Source organism: Lissotriton vulgaris, chromosome 2_1 (genome assembly GCF_964263255.1).
Source record: "Lissotriton vulgaris chromosome 2_1, aLisVul1.2, whole genome shotgun sequence".
Lineage (NCBI taxonomy): Eukaryota > Metazoa > Chordata > Amphibia > Caudata > Salamandridae > Lissotriton > Lissotriton vulgaris.
The window spans coordinates 444,991,803-445,009,357 of NC_141687.1; the positions used below are offsets into that span (position 1 = coordinate 444,991,803).

The 17,555-nt window shown below is 44.0% G+C and overlaps 1 protein-coding gene across 1 annotated transcript; it reads left to right on the forward strand.

The window, feature by feature from the left end:
* The first annotated feature begins 366 nt into the window (after nt 1-366).
* Nucleotides 367-1,308, forward strand: LOC147730574 (olfactory receptor 2G3-like). Its single transcript, XM_086958608.1, has one exon. It carries the CDS (start codon nt 367-369, stop codon nt 1,306-1,308), a length of 942 nt encoding a protein of 313 aa, XP_086814734.1.
* The last annotated feature ends 16,247 nt before the right edge of the window (nt 1,309-17,555 follow it).

Below are 17,555 nucleotides of genomic sequence, written 5' to 3' on the forward strand. Positions count from 1 at the left end.
GTTTTTCCTTTGTTACCTCATTGATATGTATGTCTAGTTTTAGGACTATGTAGTTGATGTTCTTGCAAACACTTATCATATGACAATGAAGGGACATAACTGTACTGCTTTAAAAAAATGTAATAAATGAGTCACCAATCACACTTGAATTAATGGTTAATCGTGTCAATTTCAGAAAAGGTATTATTGAATCATTTTCTGTGCCATTAGGAAAAAGATTAATTGACAAAATAACTTATTTGTCACAACTCTGTCCTAACATCTTGATTTATGTATGAAAAAGCTGACTCTCAAAAATATATGGTTGTTTTAAGTCATTTGATTTCTTCTATATTTTATTCCATTTAATAGAACACTACAATTTGAATGGAGAGGCTAAATCACTCTTCCGTGACGGAATTTATTCTTCTTGGACTCACCAGCGACCGAGAAATACAAATCATACTTTTTGTGGTGTTTCTCCCGATTTACATCTCCATTATTGTTGGAAACATCCTCATCCTCGTTGCCATTAGAGTAGAGCCTCAGCTGCACACCCCTATGTACTTTTTCCTCTCTAATTTGTCTTTCCTTGACATTTGTTACTCTTCTATGATCGCCCCCAAGATGCTGGAAAACTTTTTGTCAGAGAAAAAAACCATTTCTTATGTCGGTTGTGCAGCACAGATGTACTTATCCCTCTCTTTGGGTGAAACAGAGTGCATCCTACTGGCAGTAATGGCATACGACAGATATATAGCAATTTGTTACCCCTTGCGCTACATGACCATAATGAATAAACATGTTTGCATTAGGATAGCAGCAGCAACATGGGTATGTGGCTTTGTGCTTTCAGTGTTACATGTCGCTTTTACTTTGCAGGTTCCCTTATGCGGGCACAACCAGATTAACCACTTTGAATGTGAAGTCCCAGCAGTATTAAGATTGGCGTGTGCTGATGTTAGCCTCATTGGAGTTATAATTTTTGTTGTGGGTATAATTATACTTATGATCCCCATTGCATTTATCCTTGTGTCTTACATTCGAATTATTGTCAATATAATGAACATTAGAACTGCCAAAGGAAGGTACAAAGCCTTTTCCACCTGTGCCTCCCACATAACTGTTGTGGTTTTGTTCTATGGTACTGCAATGTACATTTACATGAAACCTCAATCAAACGATACACAGGACACTGATAAAATAGTTACTGTTTGCTACACTGTGATAACACCGATGATGAACCCCATCATTTACACTCTAAGGAACAAGGAAGTAAAAGGAGCGTTGAAGAAAACAGCGCGGATCATATGTTCACAGAAAGAATGATCGTTTTCAGCAGCCATAATTCTCACATTTTGACGGAAAACAGAATTGTATGGTTCAGAAACAATATTTCATTACAGCTATGTCGCAAAAATGTAAAGAGCACACAGATCTTACACCGTGTAAGTGGAATTAAATTGACTATTCTTTGATGGACATTTGTTATAAGCATGGCGAGATTTAGCATCTATGAACACAAGGGTCATTTTCTTGCCATTAGCACAATTTAGGTTAAAACCTTACTCACGTAACCTCTGACTCGCTCACGTTGTAGTGAAAGAATTCCCTTAGACTTATTTAGCATTCTGTCAAAAGAAAGAAAAAAATGACATTGTTGTCTTCAAAGTTATTTTAAATTTACAAATGTTCTACTTTGCAAAAGTTGCAATGCTTTGTAGGCAGATAGCAAAATGTCGTTGGAGACGAATATTTGCATACAACATGTTTTGCTAGGTTTTGTGTTTACAAAACCTTCTGTGGAAGGATTTTTTCATTCATCATAAAAACTTGTCGATAATCGGAAATATAGCCGCGTTTTTCAAAAAAACGTTCACAGAGTTTTGAGACATGAAAGCCTTTTCTACTTTCTTCTCGGAGTTCTACAGTCACATAGATGTTTGTTACTTGCCACATGTCCTGCTCGGTATGATAAAATAAGGTTAACCTCTAGCCCCTGGATGCTTTGGGATACTTGAAATGTCTTACATATACTCTTTTATTATAGCTTGATCCATTGGTATTTTCAATGCATTGGATTCACCAAATGTGATGCAGATATGTGTACAATTCGCAGCCCTTTCCCGTTGTTCTTTCTTCAGGAAAGAAATTCTCTTCTTACTTACCTCTGCTATAGCTAATAAAATCCTTTTGGGTCATTCATCTTGAATTTTCGCAGGTAGGGTAAATGATGAAGTCATAGTGTAATTTCAGTGGTATACACTAATTTATACTAAGATATAACAGTACCTGATAAACGGCAATTGACCTTCCTGCAAAACGGGCTTGATCACAAACAGACATCTTGCCCTGTGACTCCCCTGGAGAGTTGTTAAAATGTGGGATCAAGGTGCTCTATTTGTGTATCATGGGCTATAATGCAAGGAGGTCTCTCTGTAGATGCCCAGAAATATTTGGAATATTCATGTTATGAAGCTAGTGTCAAAATCAAACCATATTGTTATTATATGTTATAAATTATTATTGCTTGTTCTTGTTTCTTGTCATTGCTTGTTCTCACCAATAGCGCTATTGTTTTGTCCTTACATTATTATATTGAGACTGACAGGCCCCCAACTGCTTAACCCCTCCCACGCTTGTGACGGAACAGTTCCGTCACACCCCTTGGGTTGGGCTGTGCTGGTGACGGAACTGTTCCGTCACGGCCCGCTCGCTGCGCCTGCACGGCGCGTTCTATTGAGCGGGCGGGGCCGTGACAGAACCGTTCCGTCACAAGCACAGCTCACCCGTGGGGCGTGACGGAGCGGTTCCGTCACCAGCGCGGGAGCGCCGCGCGGCCCCCCGTCAGTGAAAGGGTTGAAGTATAATTTTTGTTTAACTGACAGTTCCTCTGTCCTGACACTTGCTCTTTTAAAGTATAGACCCACCATTGATGTCCAATACACAAATTATATTCTATGTCTTGAAAATAGGTGAATATTTGATTGAGATATTAACTTTTTGTTCTTGTTCAGTGATATTCTCAGGCTTAGTATATAACATTTTTAATAGGCTTCTATTTCTGCTCTCCCCATACATACTGTAACAGCCTCTTTAGCTACCTCTTCCTATATTGCCTTTGATTTATTTTGTTTTATTTAATTTCCTTATAGATCTCAGCAAGACCCTGAGCACAGTGAACAAGCAAAATAATGGCCTAAAATTAAGTTTTTATAGTGCAGATCAATAGGCATATGTAGATAATGAAAAGTCTTTGAGCAGTGTTGTTTGAGGTCCCTTTTAAAAACAGAGATGGACATGACTTGTTGCATGTGTTGGTATATCATTCCATTCATTGGTGCATTTCCAGAAAATAACTAAAGTGCGTAAGATTGTCTGAATTTTGTGAGCATCCACCTTGAGCAGAGTGTGGCCTTTTAAAGTTCCACATCCACTAAAAACTATATATTTTTTAGATACGTTTCCAGGATTGTTGATATGATGCATATGGTCTCAAATTCATGGTGATCAACCTTGGTGTGGTAGGTTATTGATTTTGAAAGTTTTAGATGCAATGAACATTTTTGGGGTGAGGCCCATGTGTTTTAGTTTATCAAACAATTTGATTTGAAGCTGGGGTGTCAAACAAACTCCTCCCTGCCTGCGGAGTTCACTGTGTTTTGCTCACTCCTTGCACCACTCGGACCACGGAGTTCTCTTGCAGATTGCGCACAAATGTTAGGTTAGCGAGCAAGAGTGAGAAAATTGACAGCTAGAATGCCTCCTTGTGAGATTTCTGAATGTGGGTAGGTGCAGCAGTTCGCTACTGTTCACGTTGAGAAAGCTGCTGCTCATGTAGAAAATCTTCTTGAGTGGAAGAAATAAGCAGCGCCTACTGGTGCACCATTTGGTGCCATTCACACTGATTTTACAGTATGGAACAAGCTACTAGTCCTAAAAACCAGTGCAACCTGTCTAATTCTGCGGCTTGCAGAACTCTACAGAATATTGGAGATGCGACTTATGATGTCAGAAAGATAGGATCTGAACTACTTCAGTACTGTTCCTTCAATGCTCTTTTGGTTTTTTAGGATTTTGAGAAGGGCACTGTGTTCAAATGTATCAAAGATTGCAGATAGGTTGAGAAGTACTAGAAGACATAAATGTCCTTTATCAAAAAAAGTACAGAATGAAGGTTTCAGTACTGTGCTCACTCCCCAGAAATATGGTTAAGTAGGTCTATACCTGTAGTGTCTTGCGAGTTAACAATGACGGAACCCTTTTGGCTCCTTATTAACTCTGTAGAACTATGACGTAATGGATAGAGTGTATAGCAGTGAAGGTTTTGTTAGAATATGGAGTACACAGTTACACACAGACAAATTAAGACGTGTGATACTAATTTCTGTGTGTGGTGTAGTCATTTATTGGCACTCCACCGGGAAAGAGGTTACAAATGGCGAGGAGATAGGGAATAAGTGACCCGAAGATTGACAGTGGTCTCTCAGGAAGTTTGTCGTAGTCCAAGCAAATTACTCATGCATGTGTGCTCTCGTTGAAGGAGAGTGTTAATGTTTAATGCATTTAGAGTTAAAGCACGGTTCCAGCCACTGTGAAACAATTGCAAATGAAAGTATTTACAGAGAACCTAGACATCGTTGGTTGAAATCTATTGGTCAGGCCATACATAAAGGTACCATGTCACTACTCAGCATCAAGCCATATATTGCATAGAGCGATTAACACTGTGATTACAAGTTCTACTAGGTGGAGATCAACCAGCTGTCAAGAAGAGTACAAAGTGATAGCAAAGTGCACAAGAAGGCTGTGATAGGAAGCAGGCAATTACATACTGTCAATGTACTTACCAAAGACTTGAAAAGGAAAGAACTCCTTGACTTTAGTGGTGGACAAACAGGCACAAGAACCTGCAGTGGAATACCATTAAAGTTGCTGTGCAAATGCTAAAAACAACACCAAAGTTCTCTGAGAGAGAAGTCACCATTCCACAGACTGTCCATGATGTCCGAGAGGCCAGGACATTAGAGAGGATAACAGCCTTTACAGAGAGGTTTTTACCTCGTTGAGCCTTTACCATGCATTTTATTCTGCAAATATGCATTTACAATACATACCAATACCACACATTTAAGGTAAGTTTGGGGTTGGGGTGTCTCCCCCCACAAATATATTGTTTTTAAATCTAAAAACAATGTGTGGTATTGGCATGCATTGTAAATGCATATTCACAGTAAAATCAGGAGTGCTAAAAAATGCTTGGCAAAGGCATGCAATGTATTTACCTGTGTTTTACGGTTGTACAACCCTCAGAGATGGTATGGAGGCAGAAGTAAAATCGATGAAGCAGACTTAGGGGCCTATTATGATTGCTGTTTTCCCGCATCCTCCGGGCCAGCGGAACCCACCGCCGGCCCGGTGAATGCGGGCAAAACGCCGCGGAGCCTCGAAAGACCCACCGCCATATTAGGATGGCTGGTGGGTCTGGCATTCCATCTGCAGCTTTTTCGCCGCGGTCGCCTCCCTACTGCGGCGGAAAAGCACTAACATGGCTGGCGGTGTCTATCAGACACCGCCAGCCATATTAGGATGTCTGGAGTACTATGCCTTTACACGGCGGCAAATAATACCAGAACACATATGATTCATTTCATGCACAGCAAACAAACAGCAATTGCTTTCATCAGAGCCAGACAGCCAGTGTTGTCCACTGCATGCCATCTCATCATTCATTACCTGTTCCACTTTTTGTCAGCATCTTATTCTTGGGTAAAGGACCACAGGGCAGCCTCTCGTGTCAATTTCAGAAGCAACAGTCAGCATAGTCAGTTATTCCAGTCCCACTTCTTTTTGAGGGGACTCGTCTGCAAAGCGTCAGTTTCTTGATTCTGCGTAATCCGGCCATCTACCTTGAAGAAAGACACACAAATATAAAAGTGAATAAGTACAAAAAAAAAGTAAGTATTTCAAGCCTAGGTGTCAGGGAAATAAAGCTCGTCCTCAAACACAGTGAATTGAAATGGGAGTAGGTCAGCTAACAGAGAAGAACCTCTGTCACCTAAGTTGGTGTCCTCTTCTTTCTGCGTGGATTCACGTATTTTGTAGTCTGGTGGTATGAAGTGCTGATTTTTCTTGATCATTGTTAACCTCTCCACATTTTTGGGCGAGAGGCGGGTCCTTTTTGAAGTTACAATGGCACCAGCAGCACTGAAAACACGTTCAGAAGACACGCTTGCGAGTGGGCAAGCCAAATAATTTATAGCCAGCTTGGTGATCAGTGGCCATTGAGGCCTTTTCCCATACCAATACAGCAATGGGTTCTGATCAAAGAAGACCTCTGTTGGGTCATCCAGATAGACCTGCACCATCCACTCAAGGTCCTCCAGGGGTGCTCCACTTTGCGTACCATCTGTTGCCTATGCATCAACACTAGAACGAGCAAACCCTTGATGAGTTATCCAATCCGCTTCTGACAATATTATTGCTGAGCCTGGTGCAGGTGATGATGATACCGTTTCTGGTGTCAGTAACTGCTCTGAGTGAAAGTGACTGCCTTGAGCCACAGAAGTGGACCTTGAAGCTGGATGGCCTGCTGCTTCAATAGTACTTGTGGTGGTTCCTTCAATTTCCTGCCGTTGTTTTTCGAACTGAGTGGCTGACAGAGCTAGCCAATGTTTGTACTTGGAAACATCTGCTTCAGAAAAAGGAATAAATGTATTGCTGGCCACTGCCTTTTTGTACCGTAGATCCAGAATAGTGGCACAAATGTAATGTTGTTCTGAATGTATTGCTTTAAGCCTTGCATTGTCAACTAGACGGCTTAATAAGCTCTCCATCAACTGATATGCGTCTTGTTTTACAGCATCAACTCAGAATGTTGAAGACACCGCCTTTAGTTGGTGCTCTAGCATGCGCAACAATTGGATAGCTTTGCCTAAAGTACAGTCCTCCCTGCTGACTTCACGCGTGAACACCTCAAAAGGACAAAGCATGTCTGTCAGGCTTTTAACTAGGTCCTATTCCTCCACCTCTAGCCTCATGTCTTTCATAGAAGCACCCCGTACGTGAAAGACACACTCATTGGTTTCCAAGTACTGCTCAGACAGACATTCAAGCATGTAGAAGGTTGAGTTCCAACGTGTTGCCACCTCCTGGATGAGTCCTATGACTGGCACACTACGGTCACGTTGAATGATCCTCAGCTGCTTCCGGGCCTTAAAAGAATGGCTGAAATGTGTGCCGTATCTTCGGCAGGTGGTCAGTAACTTGCTGACTGTGTTTTCTTTTTACAGGAAATTTTGAACAATAATGTTAATGCTGTGCGCCAAACACGGCACTCTGAAATAGCCACCACCAGCCATGGCCTTAACTATATTACTGCCATTATATGTGGAAACATAACCAATCATGCTCTTTCTTGGCTGCAGCCATTTAAAGACCTTACTGTTAAACTCCTCCAAAAAGTTTACTGCAGTATGAGATTTCTCCAGGCAAAAATGGCTACTATTGCATGTTTCCGAGTAGCTTGAAAAATGATGACACTGTCAACATCTGAAGCTATCTTCTCTCTAACTACGTCAGGGTCATCATCATCAGACTCTTCTTCAGCAGCACAATACTGCTGCTGTCAGACTCTTCATCAGCAGCAGAATACACCACTTCTACTTCTTCTTCGTCATCACCCATAACTGAAAGCCTTGCGGAAACCTTCCTTTTACCTAGCTTTGTCGGCTCATGGCATGCCTCCCTCTCAGACTGAATTGGTTGGTGCCAATCAAGATCTAGATCATCAGAAGGAAGGCGGCTTGAAGAAGAAGTTGTAGTAGTCCTCCTTGACCTTTTCCTTGCTGGGGATCTTGAAGACAATGGATCATCGGGAGTGGCTTGCTCGGCTGATACCTCCGCATGAATCTCGATTTCCTGATGTGCCGCTACTTCTGGAGGAACAAGTATTGTGGACAGTTGTGCCTCTCCTTGTGCCTCTCCTTGTGCCTCTCCTTGCACCTCTCCTTGCGCCTCTCCTTGCGCCTCTCCTTATGCCTCTACTTGCGATTCTACTTGCGACTCCCCTTGCGCCTCTCCTTGCATCTCTCCTTGTGCCTCTCCTTGCGCCTCTCCTTGTTGCACCTGTGGTTCTCATTGTGGCTGTGGTTGAATACTCGTAAGATGAGTTACACCCTGCGTAATGTGTGCCGATTCTCTTGCAGGTGGTCAGTAACTTGCTGACTGTGTTTTCTTTTTTCAAGAAATCTTGAACAATAATCTTACTGCTGTGCTCCAAACACGGCACTCTGAAATAGCCACCATCAGCCATGGCCTTAACTATATGACTGCCATTATCCGTGGAAACATAACCAATCATGTGCTTTCTTGGCTGCATTCAAAGACCTTACTGTTAAACTCCTCCAAAATGTTTACTGCAGTATGTGATTTCTCCATGGCAAACATGGCTACTGTTACAAGTTTCCGAGTAGCTTGAAAAATTGTGACACTGTCAACACCTGCAGCTATCTTCTCTCTAACCCCCACAAAAGAGACCCAGTGTGCAGTGATGCACATGTATTCAACAGCTTGGCATCCGGTCCACATGTCTGTTGTGCTCCAAACACGGCACTCTGAAATAGCCACCATCAGCCATGGCCTTAACTATATGACTGCCATTATCCGTGGAAACATAACCAATCATGTGCTTTCTTGGCTGCATTCAAAGACCTTACTGTTAAACTCCTCCAAAATGTTTACTGCAGTATGTGATTTCTCCATGGCAAACATGGCTACTGTAACAAGTTTCCGAGTAGCTTGAAAAATTGTGACACTGTCAACACCTGCAGCTATCTTCTCTCTAACCCCCACAAAAGAGACCCAGTGTGCAGTGATGCACATGTATTCAACAGCTTGGCATCCGGTCCACATGTCTGTTGTGCGGTGGATAGTGTGAACAGCACTCTTCTGCAAAGCTGCCCCAATCACATCCAACACATCTTGATGTAGTGCTGGAACCGCAACTCTGGCAAAATAGGACCGGCTAGGAACCATCTATTTAGGGAAGACTGTTGCCACAAATTCTAGAAAACCCACCCCTTCCACAAAAGAAAAAGGGAGAAGGTCCAGCGCTAACATTTTAGCCAGCATTGCATTATACAGACGTGCCGTTGGGTGGTTGCGTTCCAATGGCGTCTCCGACCAAAACATGCTTTTAATGGTAGTCTGGATCATTTTCATATGTGATGATGATCCAGACTTCTTCAACCCAGTTAGGCTCATTGATGTACTTTTTCGCATTGGTGTCTATACCAGACTCTTACTGTGCCAGCTAGATGTTGCTGGGGTAGAGGGTGTGGGTGCTTCCACTGGAGTGTTGCTGCCAGGGCTACTCTGTGTACCAGAAAAAATGTCTCTCTCTTCTTCACCTCCCCCCTGCATGATCAGCTCCTCATCATCAGATGCAATATCAATGTCTACATTCGCATTTCTAGTTTTGGCTTTCCGGATGTTACTTAGGTGCACCTCCCACTGGATGCTGTGGTGTTTTTGGAGATGACCTCTCTGGCCTCCAGTACCATAGTTGGTACCAAGCTTACCCCGACTAACTACTTATTTACAAATCGAACAAATAACTTGTCTTCTGCCTTTTTGCTAATACTAAAGAAGTCCCAAACTGGGGAGTTGAGATTTCTGGTGGTGGAGGTGCCACTTTCAATGCCAGATGAAGTGGAGGATGGGAGTTGTGGAATTTGACTGTGTTGTGCACTTACAGCACCACTACTTGAGGTAATGGAGGTCGAGCTGAATGGAGTTCCCTGCCGGCCATTCTGAAGAGAAAATATTGAAGCTGTAGGTAGTGTTGGTGTAGTAATTACCTGTGTTGGTGTTGGTACCAGTGCCACGCCACCCACATCCTGCGCAGCTTTTCGGGATAGGGTACAAATGTCTGTCTGCTGCATACCCGCTAGGGCTGGAGTGACGACTGTGATGACTGGGTCATCATCGTCAGACTCTTCATCAGCAGCAGAATACACCACTTTTACTTCTACTTCGTCATCACCCTTAACTGAAAGCCTTGCGGGAACCTTCCTTTTACCTAGCTTTGTCGGCTCATGGCATATCTCCCTCTCAGACTTAATTGGTGGGTGCCAATCAAGATTTAGATCATCAGAAGGAAGTGGGCTTGAAGATGAAGTTGTACTAGTCCTCCTTGACCTTTTCCTTGCTGGGTATCTGGAAGTCAATGGATCATCAGGAGTGGCTTACCTCCGCATGAATCTCGATATCCTTATGTGACGCTACTTCTGGAGGAACAAGTATTGTGGGCAGTTGTGACTCTCCTGGTACCTATCCTTGTGCCTCTCCTTGCGCCTCTCCTTGGGCCTCTCCTTGCGCTTCTCCTTGCGCCTCTCCTTGTGCCTCTACTTGCGCCTCTCCTTGCGCCTCTCCTTGTTACACCTGTGGTTGTCGTTGCGGCTGTGGTTGAACACTCGTCAGATGAGTTACACCCTGCTACTTTGCGATGAGTCAACGCCAACATCACTGGTCGATGGTGAAAGAGCGATTAAAGTGGCTGCCTTTGCAGCACTCTTGGGCTTGGGCCTAACTTGGCGTGGTGGCACTGAGACCAATGAAGCAGAGGTGCTGCTCCCAGCTTGGTCCCCGGCAGACAATGCTGCTGCAGGCATAGTTTTTTTTCCCAAAAAAAGTGGCGGTCGGCACACCCGTCTCCTTGGTAAGTGGCACCACTTGCTTCTTCTTCTCCTTCTTACTGGCAGTACCACTGGCAACTTTCTTGGTAGAGGAGCTATGGCCACCTTTCTTTGGGCCCATCTTCTTCAGATGTCAGAACAGCAGGACGCAGTTGCACGAATTGCAGGATGAAAACAAGGCAGACTGGGTGCAGTCCTTTGGCACAAATCACACTGCCTGGCTTCAAAATGGCCCCTAGACACCACCCACATGGCCAGATCCTGGACCAGGACTCAAAATGCCCCCACCCACATGGCCAGGCCCGGGACCAGGACCCAACAACACCCAAAAAATCAAAATACACACAAAAATCACCTCAATCCAATGCCATCTATGCCCTAAATGATGTTTAAATTCAAGAGACCCCACACAAAGACTTGGCCCATGCACAACGAGTACCCCTGGGCATTATGGCTGAAAGCAGGGCAGATTGGGTGCAGGCCTTTGGCACAAGAATACTGCCTGGCTTCAAAAGAGCCCCTAGACCCCCATCCACATGGCCAGGCCCTGGACCAGGCCTTAAAATGGCACCCACCCACATGGCCAGGCCCCAACAACACCCAACAAATCAAAATACACACAAAAATCACCCCAGTCCAATACCATCCATGCCCTAAATGATGTTTAAATTCAAAAGACCCCACAGAAAGACTTGGTCCATTCACCACTGAGTACCCCTGGGCATAATGGATGAAAGCAAGGCAGATTGGGTGAATGCCTATGCCACAAAGCACGCTGCATGGCTTCAAAATGGCCCCCAGACCCTCACCCACATGACCAGGCCTGGACCAGGCCCCAACAACACCCAAAAAATCGAAATACACACAAAAATCACCTCAATCCAATGCCATCCTGTCGGGCGCCACAAATTCCACAGGAGCGAAGACGAATGTTCAACACACTTCCAGAAAGCAACACCTGGAGGACTATAGTACGTGCTCACTTATAATTATCATGTAAAATTGTGGGGAATAAATCATAGAGTGACCACCACTCTTCCCCAGATGGTGTTGCAGAGGTAGTCTGTGATGATCAGGTCAAAAGATTATTGGCACTGGAGAAAAAGAAGGATTAGTTTAGGATTCCAACATGCACTGTTTAGTGAGACCATCAGAAACATTGATACATATTGAGAGTTGTGTTTCACTCACCCAAATATCTTTACAGTGTGCTTTAAAACACAGCCTCCACAGGACTATGGTCTTAAAAACCATGGCAGCAAGAACTTTGGCTGAGAGAGATATTCAGGAAGTCCTGGTTGGGGCTATAGTAAGAAGTACTATGGAAGACCACTCTCTCACAGAATAGAAACTGGGGGAAAGGGGCATCAAGGAGTAACTAACCCTAAACTATAACTAGCAAACAAAACAGAAAAAAAGGAATCTGCAGTAAACTCTGCACTGTACAGCAGACCTTCGGAGGCACTAATGATGAGGACAAATTGAGCCGTTCGGCCTTAAAAGTAGAAGCGGAACCACGCGTCTGTGCACACAAAGACCACTCTTGGAAGCGAGACGCGCTGACAGGCTCAGGGAATCGAGTGGATCAACCGCGTTCTCGTGGGGGGGGAAAGGCACAGCTGAAGATGAGATGCATTGTCCGGCCCCAAGAATTGAGCAGAACAACCGCCCACTCACGGGGAAAGGACGTACAGCTGAAGGTGAGACGCATTGTCCGGCCCCGGGAATTGACCGGAACAACTGTGCACTCACCGGGAAAGGAGGCACAGCTGAAGATGAGACTCGTTGTCCGGCCCCTGGTATCGAGAGGAACAACCGCACACTCACGGGGAAAGGAGGCACAGCTGAAGGTGAGACGCTTTGTCCGGCCCCTGGTATCGAACGTAACAACCGCGCACTCACGGGGAAAAGAGGCACACATGTACCGGGAAAAGTACGTTTGGGACAACCAAGGATAGAATCCTCCACTGGCTCCACACGATAAACGAGCAGGAACGAAGGACATCTTGAGAACCAAACAGGAAGTGTAGGGAGGGGGCGTGGTCATGACTAGGAAGCAGTAAGCCAAGTGAGGCAGTACTGCAGAGACGGGCTCTTACATGCTTCAGGGACTGTCTCTAAATCTGTGTTCTGTGCACGGGGTGAACACACAATTCTCAGTATCAATGCGGATCTCTGCTCACTATTAAGTCCCATTTCTAACACATCCATAGCCTAAATGCTGTTTAAATTCAAGAGACCCCACAGAAAGACTTGGTCCATGCACCACTGAGTACTCCCGGGCTTACTGGCTAATGTGGCTTTAACATGCACCCCAACGTTAAAACAAACTTCCACATAAAACAGTGAGCTATTCAATTCCATGCCATCCATGCCGTAAATGATATTTAAGTTCAACAAAACTCACAGAAACAGTTGTATCATGCTCCCATGACTATCCCTGGGCCTACTGGATACTGTGGCTACCCACAATATATATTTTTTTTAAGTTGTGAAAAAGTTTATAAATTGTAGATGCAGCAACTGCATTGCCCCAAACAAACAACACCAACTTATTTGGTAATCTTAAATCCAAAAGTGATCCAAACAAAAAGTCCTCAAATACAAATATCCAGCAGCAGCCACAAAGAGTAATCCTTCCAGCTACAGATCCAAATGAAAAGTGACCAGGACATGGACAAAGCACTGGGAGGAGCCTACTGGACAGGAACAGGAAGTTGGAGACTCTGGGGCACTTCCTTCCTCCCACTCCCCCAAAAAAGGACTCCTTGCACAAAAAGTGCAGCCAAATGTCAATCTGAGGAGTTATTCTGATCCAAATCATCATTTTCAGAAGGTTTATGCTGCCAGCGATAGATTTCTTGTGCAGAATTGCAATTTTTGTGACTTCGAGAAAGTGAGCTATTCAAATCTCCCGCCGGATGTCAGCTGCGCGTCGCATCTAAGTATTCGCTATTGTTTACTCTCACGATGTGTGATCGCGGGCCCTTTTGACTTATTCGTGTTCTCAAAGTCTCGCAGTGCAAAATGGCTGGACTCCATGACATACTTGCGTTCGAAAAGTCTTGTGTGATCACGCAGCCAGATCCAAAATGGCGCAGCGCACACAAACAGGGAGGAAAGCAACTCTGCGAACTCAGAATCACAGTAAGTCAATGCCGTGCGTGCGAGATTGTATTTTTGAAGCGCGACCAAGCACAATAAATTTGCCAACTCTCGAATTGCGAATTGTTTGGCAATTTCATGCGATTCGCGACCACGAAATTGCCAAAAATTCGCAAATTCTGCAAGCCGAACTAATTTTCAGCCCATGCTTAGTTAGGACCAGGTGCCACCTCTGTCTTGCCTTTTGCTATCCTTCTTATAATTACTTTTTCCGTGAAGGCCATACAAGCTAGCTCCGATGATTGGGCCCTCTCTGATGAGCTTCTAGTGGGTTCAGATGGCCCAAATATTTTGTCCAATGGTGCCGCGTTGAAGCAATGCCACAGGTAATCAGCCCAAGCCCAAGGTGCTCTTGGATTTCGAAGACTGTTCACAGTAAGCCAGAACCTACTGCTGCTGTCACATTGTGCGGCGGCTTGGCCCACAGCTTCTCCTCTATTTTCCTCCTCCTCTTTTTCCCTTTTTGAGTTTCAGGTGAGTTTCTTTGTAGAGATTTTTAGATGTTTTTGTTCCATTTGAATCACCTTATCTGGGCTGGCTCGGCGTAGGCGCTGCAGTAAATTATGAATGTTTCTCTTGACGATCCTTAAGTTAGTTTTTTGCTCTGATGACAAACTGTGGCCTTTCACACTATGGATTACTGAGGAGGGCTCTTTTTGCTGTTGAGCTTCAGTTGTTGGTTGGTCCTTTTTACTCTTTGTGTTTGCAGCCCAGAGGCTGTTGATAAATAGCTCCCTGCATCTTAAGTTGTCAGTATGAGTCTTTGCTTCCACCTCAAAGCTTTCCAAATCGAGTGTATTATATGTAATTATTTTGTGTATAACTGATAGAGAAGACCGCAGATTTGCTGCTAGCAAAGTTGAAACTGCTTCTTGAATTAAGTTTAGCATGATCTCTTGCTGTAAGTGGACATTGGCGTCCATTGTTCCTATTCGGAAGTCAGAGACTTTACTGAACAGTGCCAATAATGTAAATGTATAGTCTATGGTTGTACTTGCTGTTGAATTTTGAAAAGTGGCTGCCAGCGGACCGTAGTTTGGGAAGCGGCCATTTATTGCTGCTAAATTAAGATGTTCTAAGTCTTTTAAGCTTTCCCTCGCTAGTCTGCATTGTTTGCCCATTTGCTCGCCTCATGTTGTTGGATGCCCTATGCTAAAATCAACTCTTCCAGAAGCGGATCCCTTACCAGAGTTGTCTCCTCTTACAGTATTTTTGACAGCTCTGGGATCAAGAGTTTCATCCCTGCTTTTTCTCTAAAGGGTGCAGGTATACATTTAGCAGTAATATTGTTTGATTAAGTTTGCTACCCCCAAGCTCCATTTTTATAGCATTTATGCAGAGGTTTGCTGACTGTTTAACTTCTAAATTTTCTATTTCATTTATGCTCCTTATTGAGGAATAGATTGTTTGCCCTTCTTTCAAATGGTCGTATTTAGCACTTCTGACTGCCGGTAGGTGGTATGCTTTGAAGCCCTGTATTTGATGTGGTTGGTCTAATCAGGTCTCTCGAAGAGCAATTAGGTAGAATTTATGAAAGTATAATAGTAATTGTGTGTAATGTACTTTATTTACGAGGCCATTTATGGTCCAGGAGTTTAGTTTCAGTTGATGTTTTGTCGTAGGATTGTGTTGCATGTCTTGTCACATTTTCATGACCCTTGGGTTGATGGTCCTTGCTATCCAGTTCCAATTGTTTGATCTGAATGTTCATTGTAGTTGCTTTGGGTTCCGTAGTTTGAATTCATCTGCAAAAAAGAGGTGCTTCGGGCCCCTTTTAACACACATGGCATCTTGCCTGTCCTTTGGTCTTTTGGCAGTCTACCGCCTTCCCTCTCTTATTGTGTTCGGGACAGCGGATCTGGGTACCCAGTTATTTGATGGAGTTTTTGTTGTGTCCCCAGCCATGAAGTGGAGTTTCCTCCTTTAAAAATTCTCGCAGTAGTTTCCTGCGTAGCCCATGTTGTCTTTGTGACCTCTTCGGCTAACAAGTAATTGAAGTGTTCAAACTCAGCAGATTCTAAGTCATTTGTGCTTATGTCAGTCAGATTGCTGATGGAAAATAGTAATCGTAGAATAATGCGTCAATTAAGGATGTCCCCCCGACCTCTAGATTTGTACTCGGGGATGAGCAGGCTTCTGCCGCTGTCTGCCTCCTCCTGGATGCAATCCCTCAGTTTGGTTTCTACTGTCAACTGTTGTTCCTGGGTCCAGGCAGATCTTTTAGTTCTGTTTGATGATGATGCTTCTGCCTGCAGTATTGCTGCCCTAATTTCTGCTGTGGGCGAATAATCCTGGATTGAGGGAATTCTCTTTCCACTGAGCAGTGGTGTACCTACCCATATGGGCATTCTGGTGGTCAACGGTTTCAGCCCCCTTTGTTGGACTAACAAGATTGTTTAGCCAGTGGTTGCCTCCAGTGTATTTCCTGCAAGTTGTGCCTTTGTCTATATTTCTTAAAACATGACCCAGGACTGCCACTGCAGCCTAAAGAAAGTTTTAAACTGCCATGTAGACTTGACAATAAACCCCACTTCCAAGCCCTAAACTACCCTTTTATGATATATAGCACAGCAATAAGTTTGGACCTATATAGCCCATAGGGTAGGGTACCTTGTAATTGAAACATTGGACAGGTAGTTTGTAGTTTTACATGTTCTGGTAGTAAAACACTTTCATATGTCTTTGTCACTTCTGTGAGATCTAGCCCTTCCATAGAATAACTTAATAGATTCCTTATTACATTTAATAAGCTGTTGTTTCTGATTGGAAAAGGTATCTATGTCATTTTCTATGTCTTTGTAATTGTAATGAAAAGCCCTATTCAATGGTAAAATTGGGTTTTTGATTACAATTTTGAAAATACCACTTCTTGAAAGTTCAAATTTGTCTTCCCTTTGTGAATCTAGCCTTTTGGGTAACATGACTTGGTGTAACTGACAGTAGACTTTGTGAATCCCTCCTGGACAGCTACCCAATAAAGAGAATGGCATTGCCTCAATAGGCCATCCGCTGGTAGGATGAGGGTGGTGCTGAGCACAACCCCTCTTGCAACTAAAAAGAGAGTGCACAAAGGACCTAATACCTCCCCATTGCCACTGCAGCCAGCTTGTAGCCAGGGTAGGGCAGTCAGGAAGTTCCATTCACTTCAAAGCCACTGTCAAGAAGGTTCATCCACATTCCAGAATGAGGGCACCAGAATATAATAACAGGACCTGAGACACTAGTTCACTCCTGGACCTGTGGAAGAACTCTCAAGAGACTGCCTGCTTCTGTGACCTTCAGTGCACTCTGAAAGACTGGGTTGCTGTTTTTGAAAGTACTGCTCTGCTGCCTGAAGGCTGCTGTTGAGCCTTGCATCTTCACCCGAACCAAGGACAACCAGAGTGACTCAATCAATCAATCAACCAATCAATCAATCAGCATTTGTAGAGTACAGCACTGTCACCCTTAGGGGTATCTGGGCACCGAGGGTGCTGTTTCTCTCTGAAATAGTCAGGTCTTTAGTTTCTTTCTAAAGTCCACTAAGGCGGGTGCTGTTTGGAGGTGGAGAGGCAGGTTGTTCCAGTTCTTGGTTGTGATGTCGAAGAAGGAGCGACCCCTGCTGCATGGGATGTGTGTGTGAGGTTCTTGAGATGGCATCTCTTCTGGGTCCATTTGGGAAGGTCCCGGATGAGTGCGGCTGCAGTGTCCTATACGGTCTGGAGTCTTCTGAGG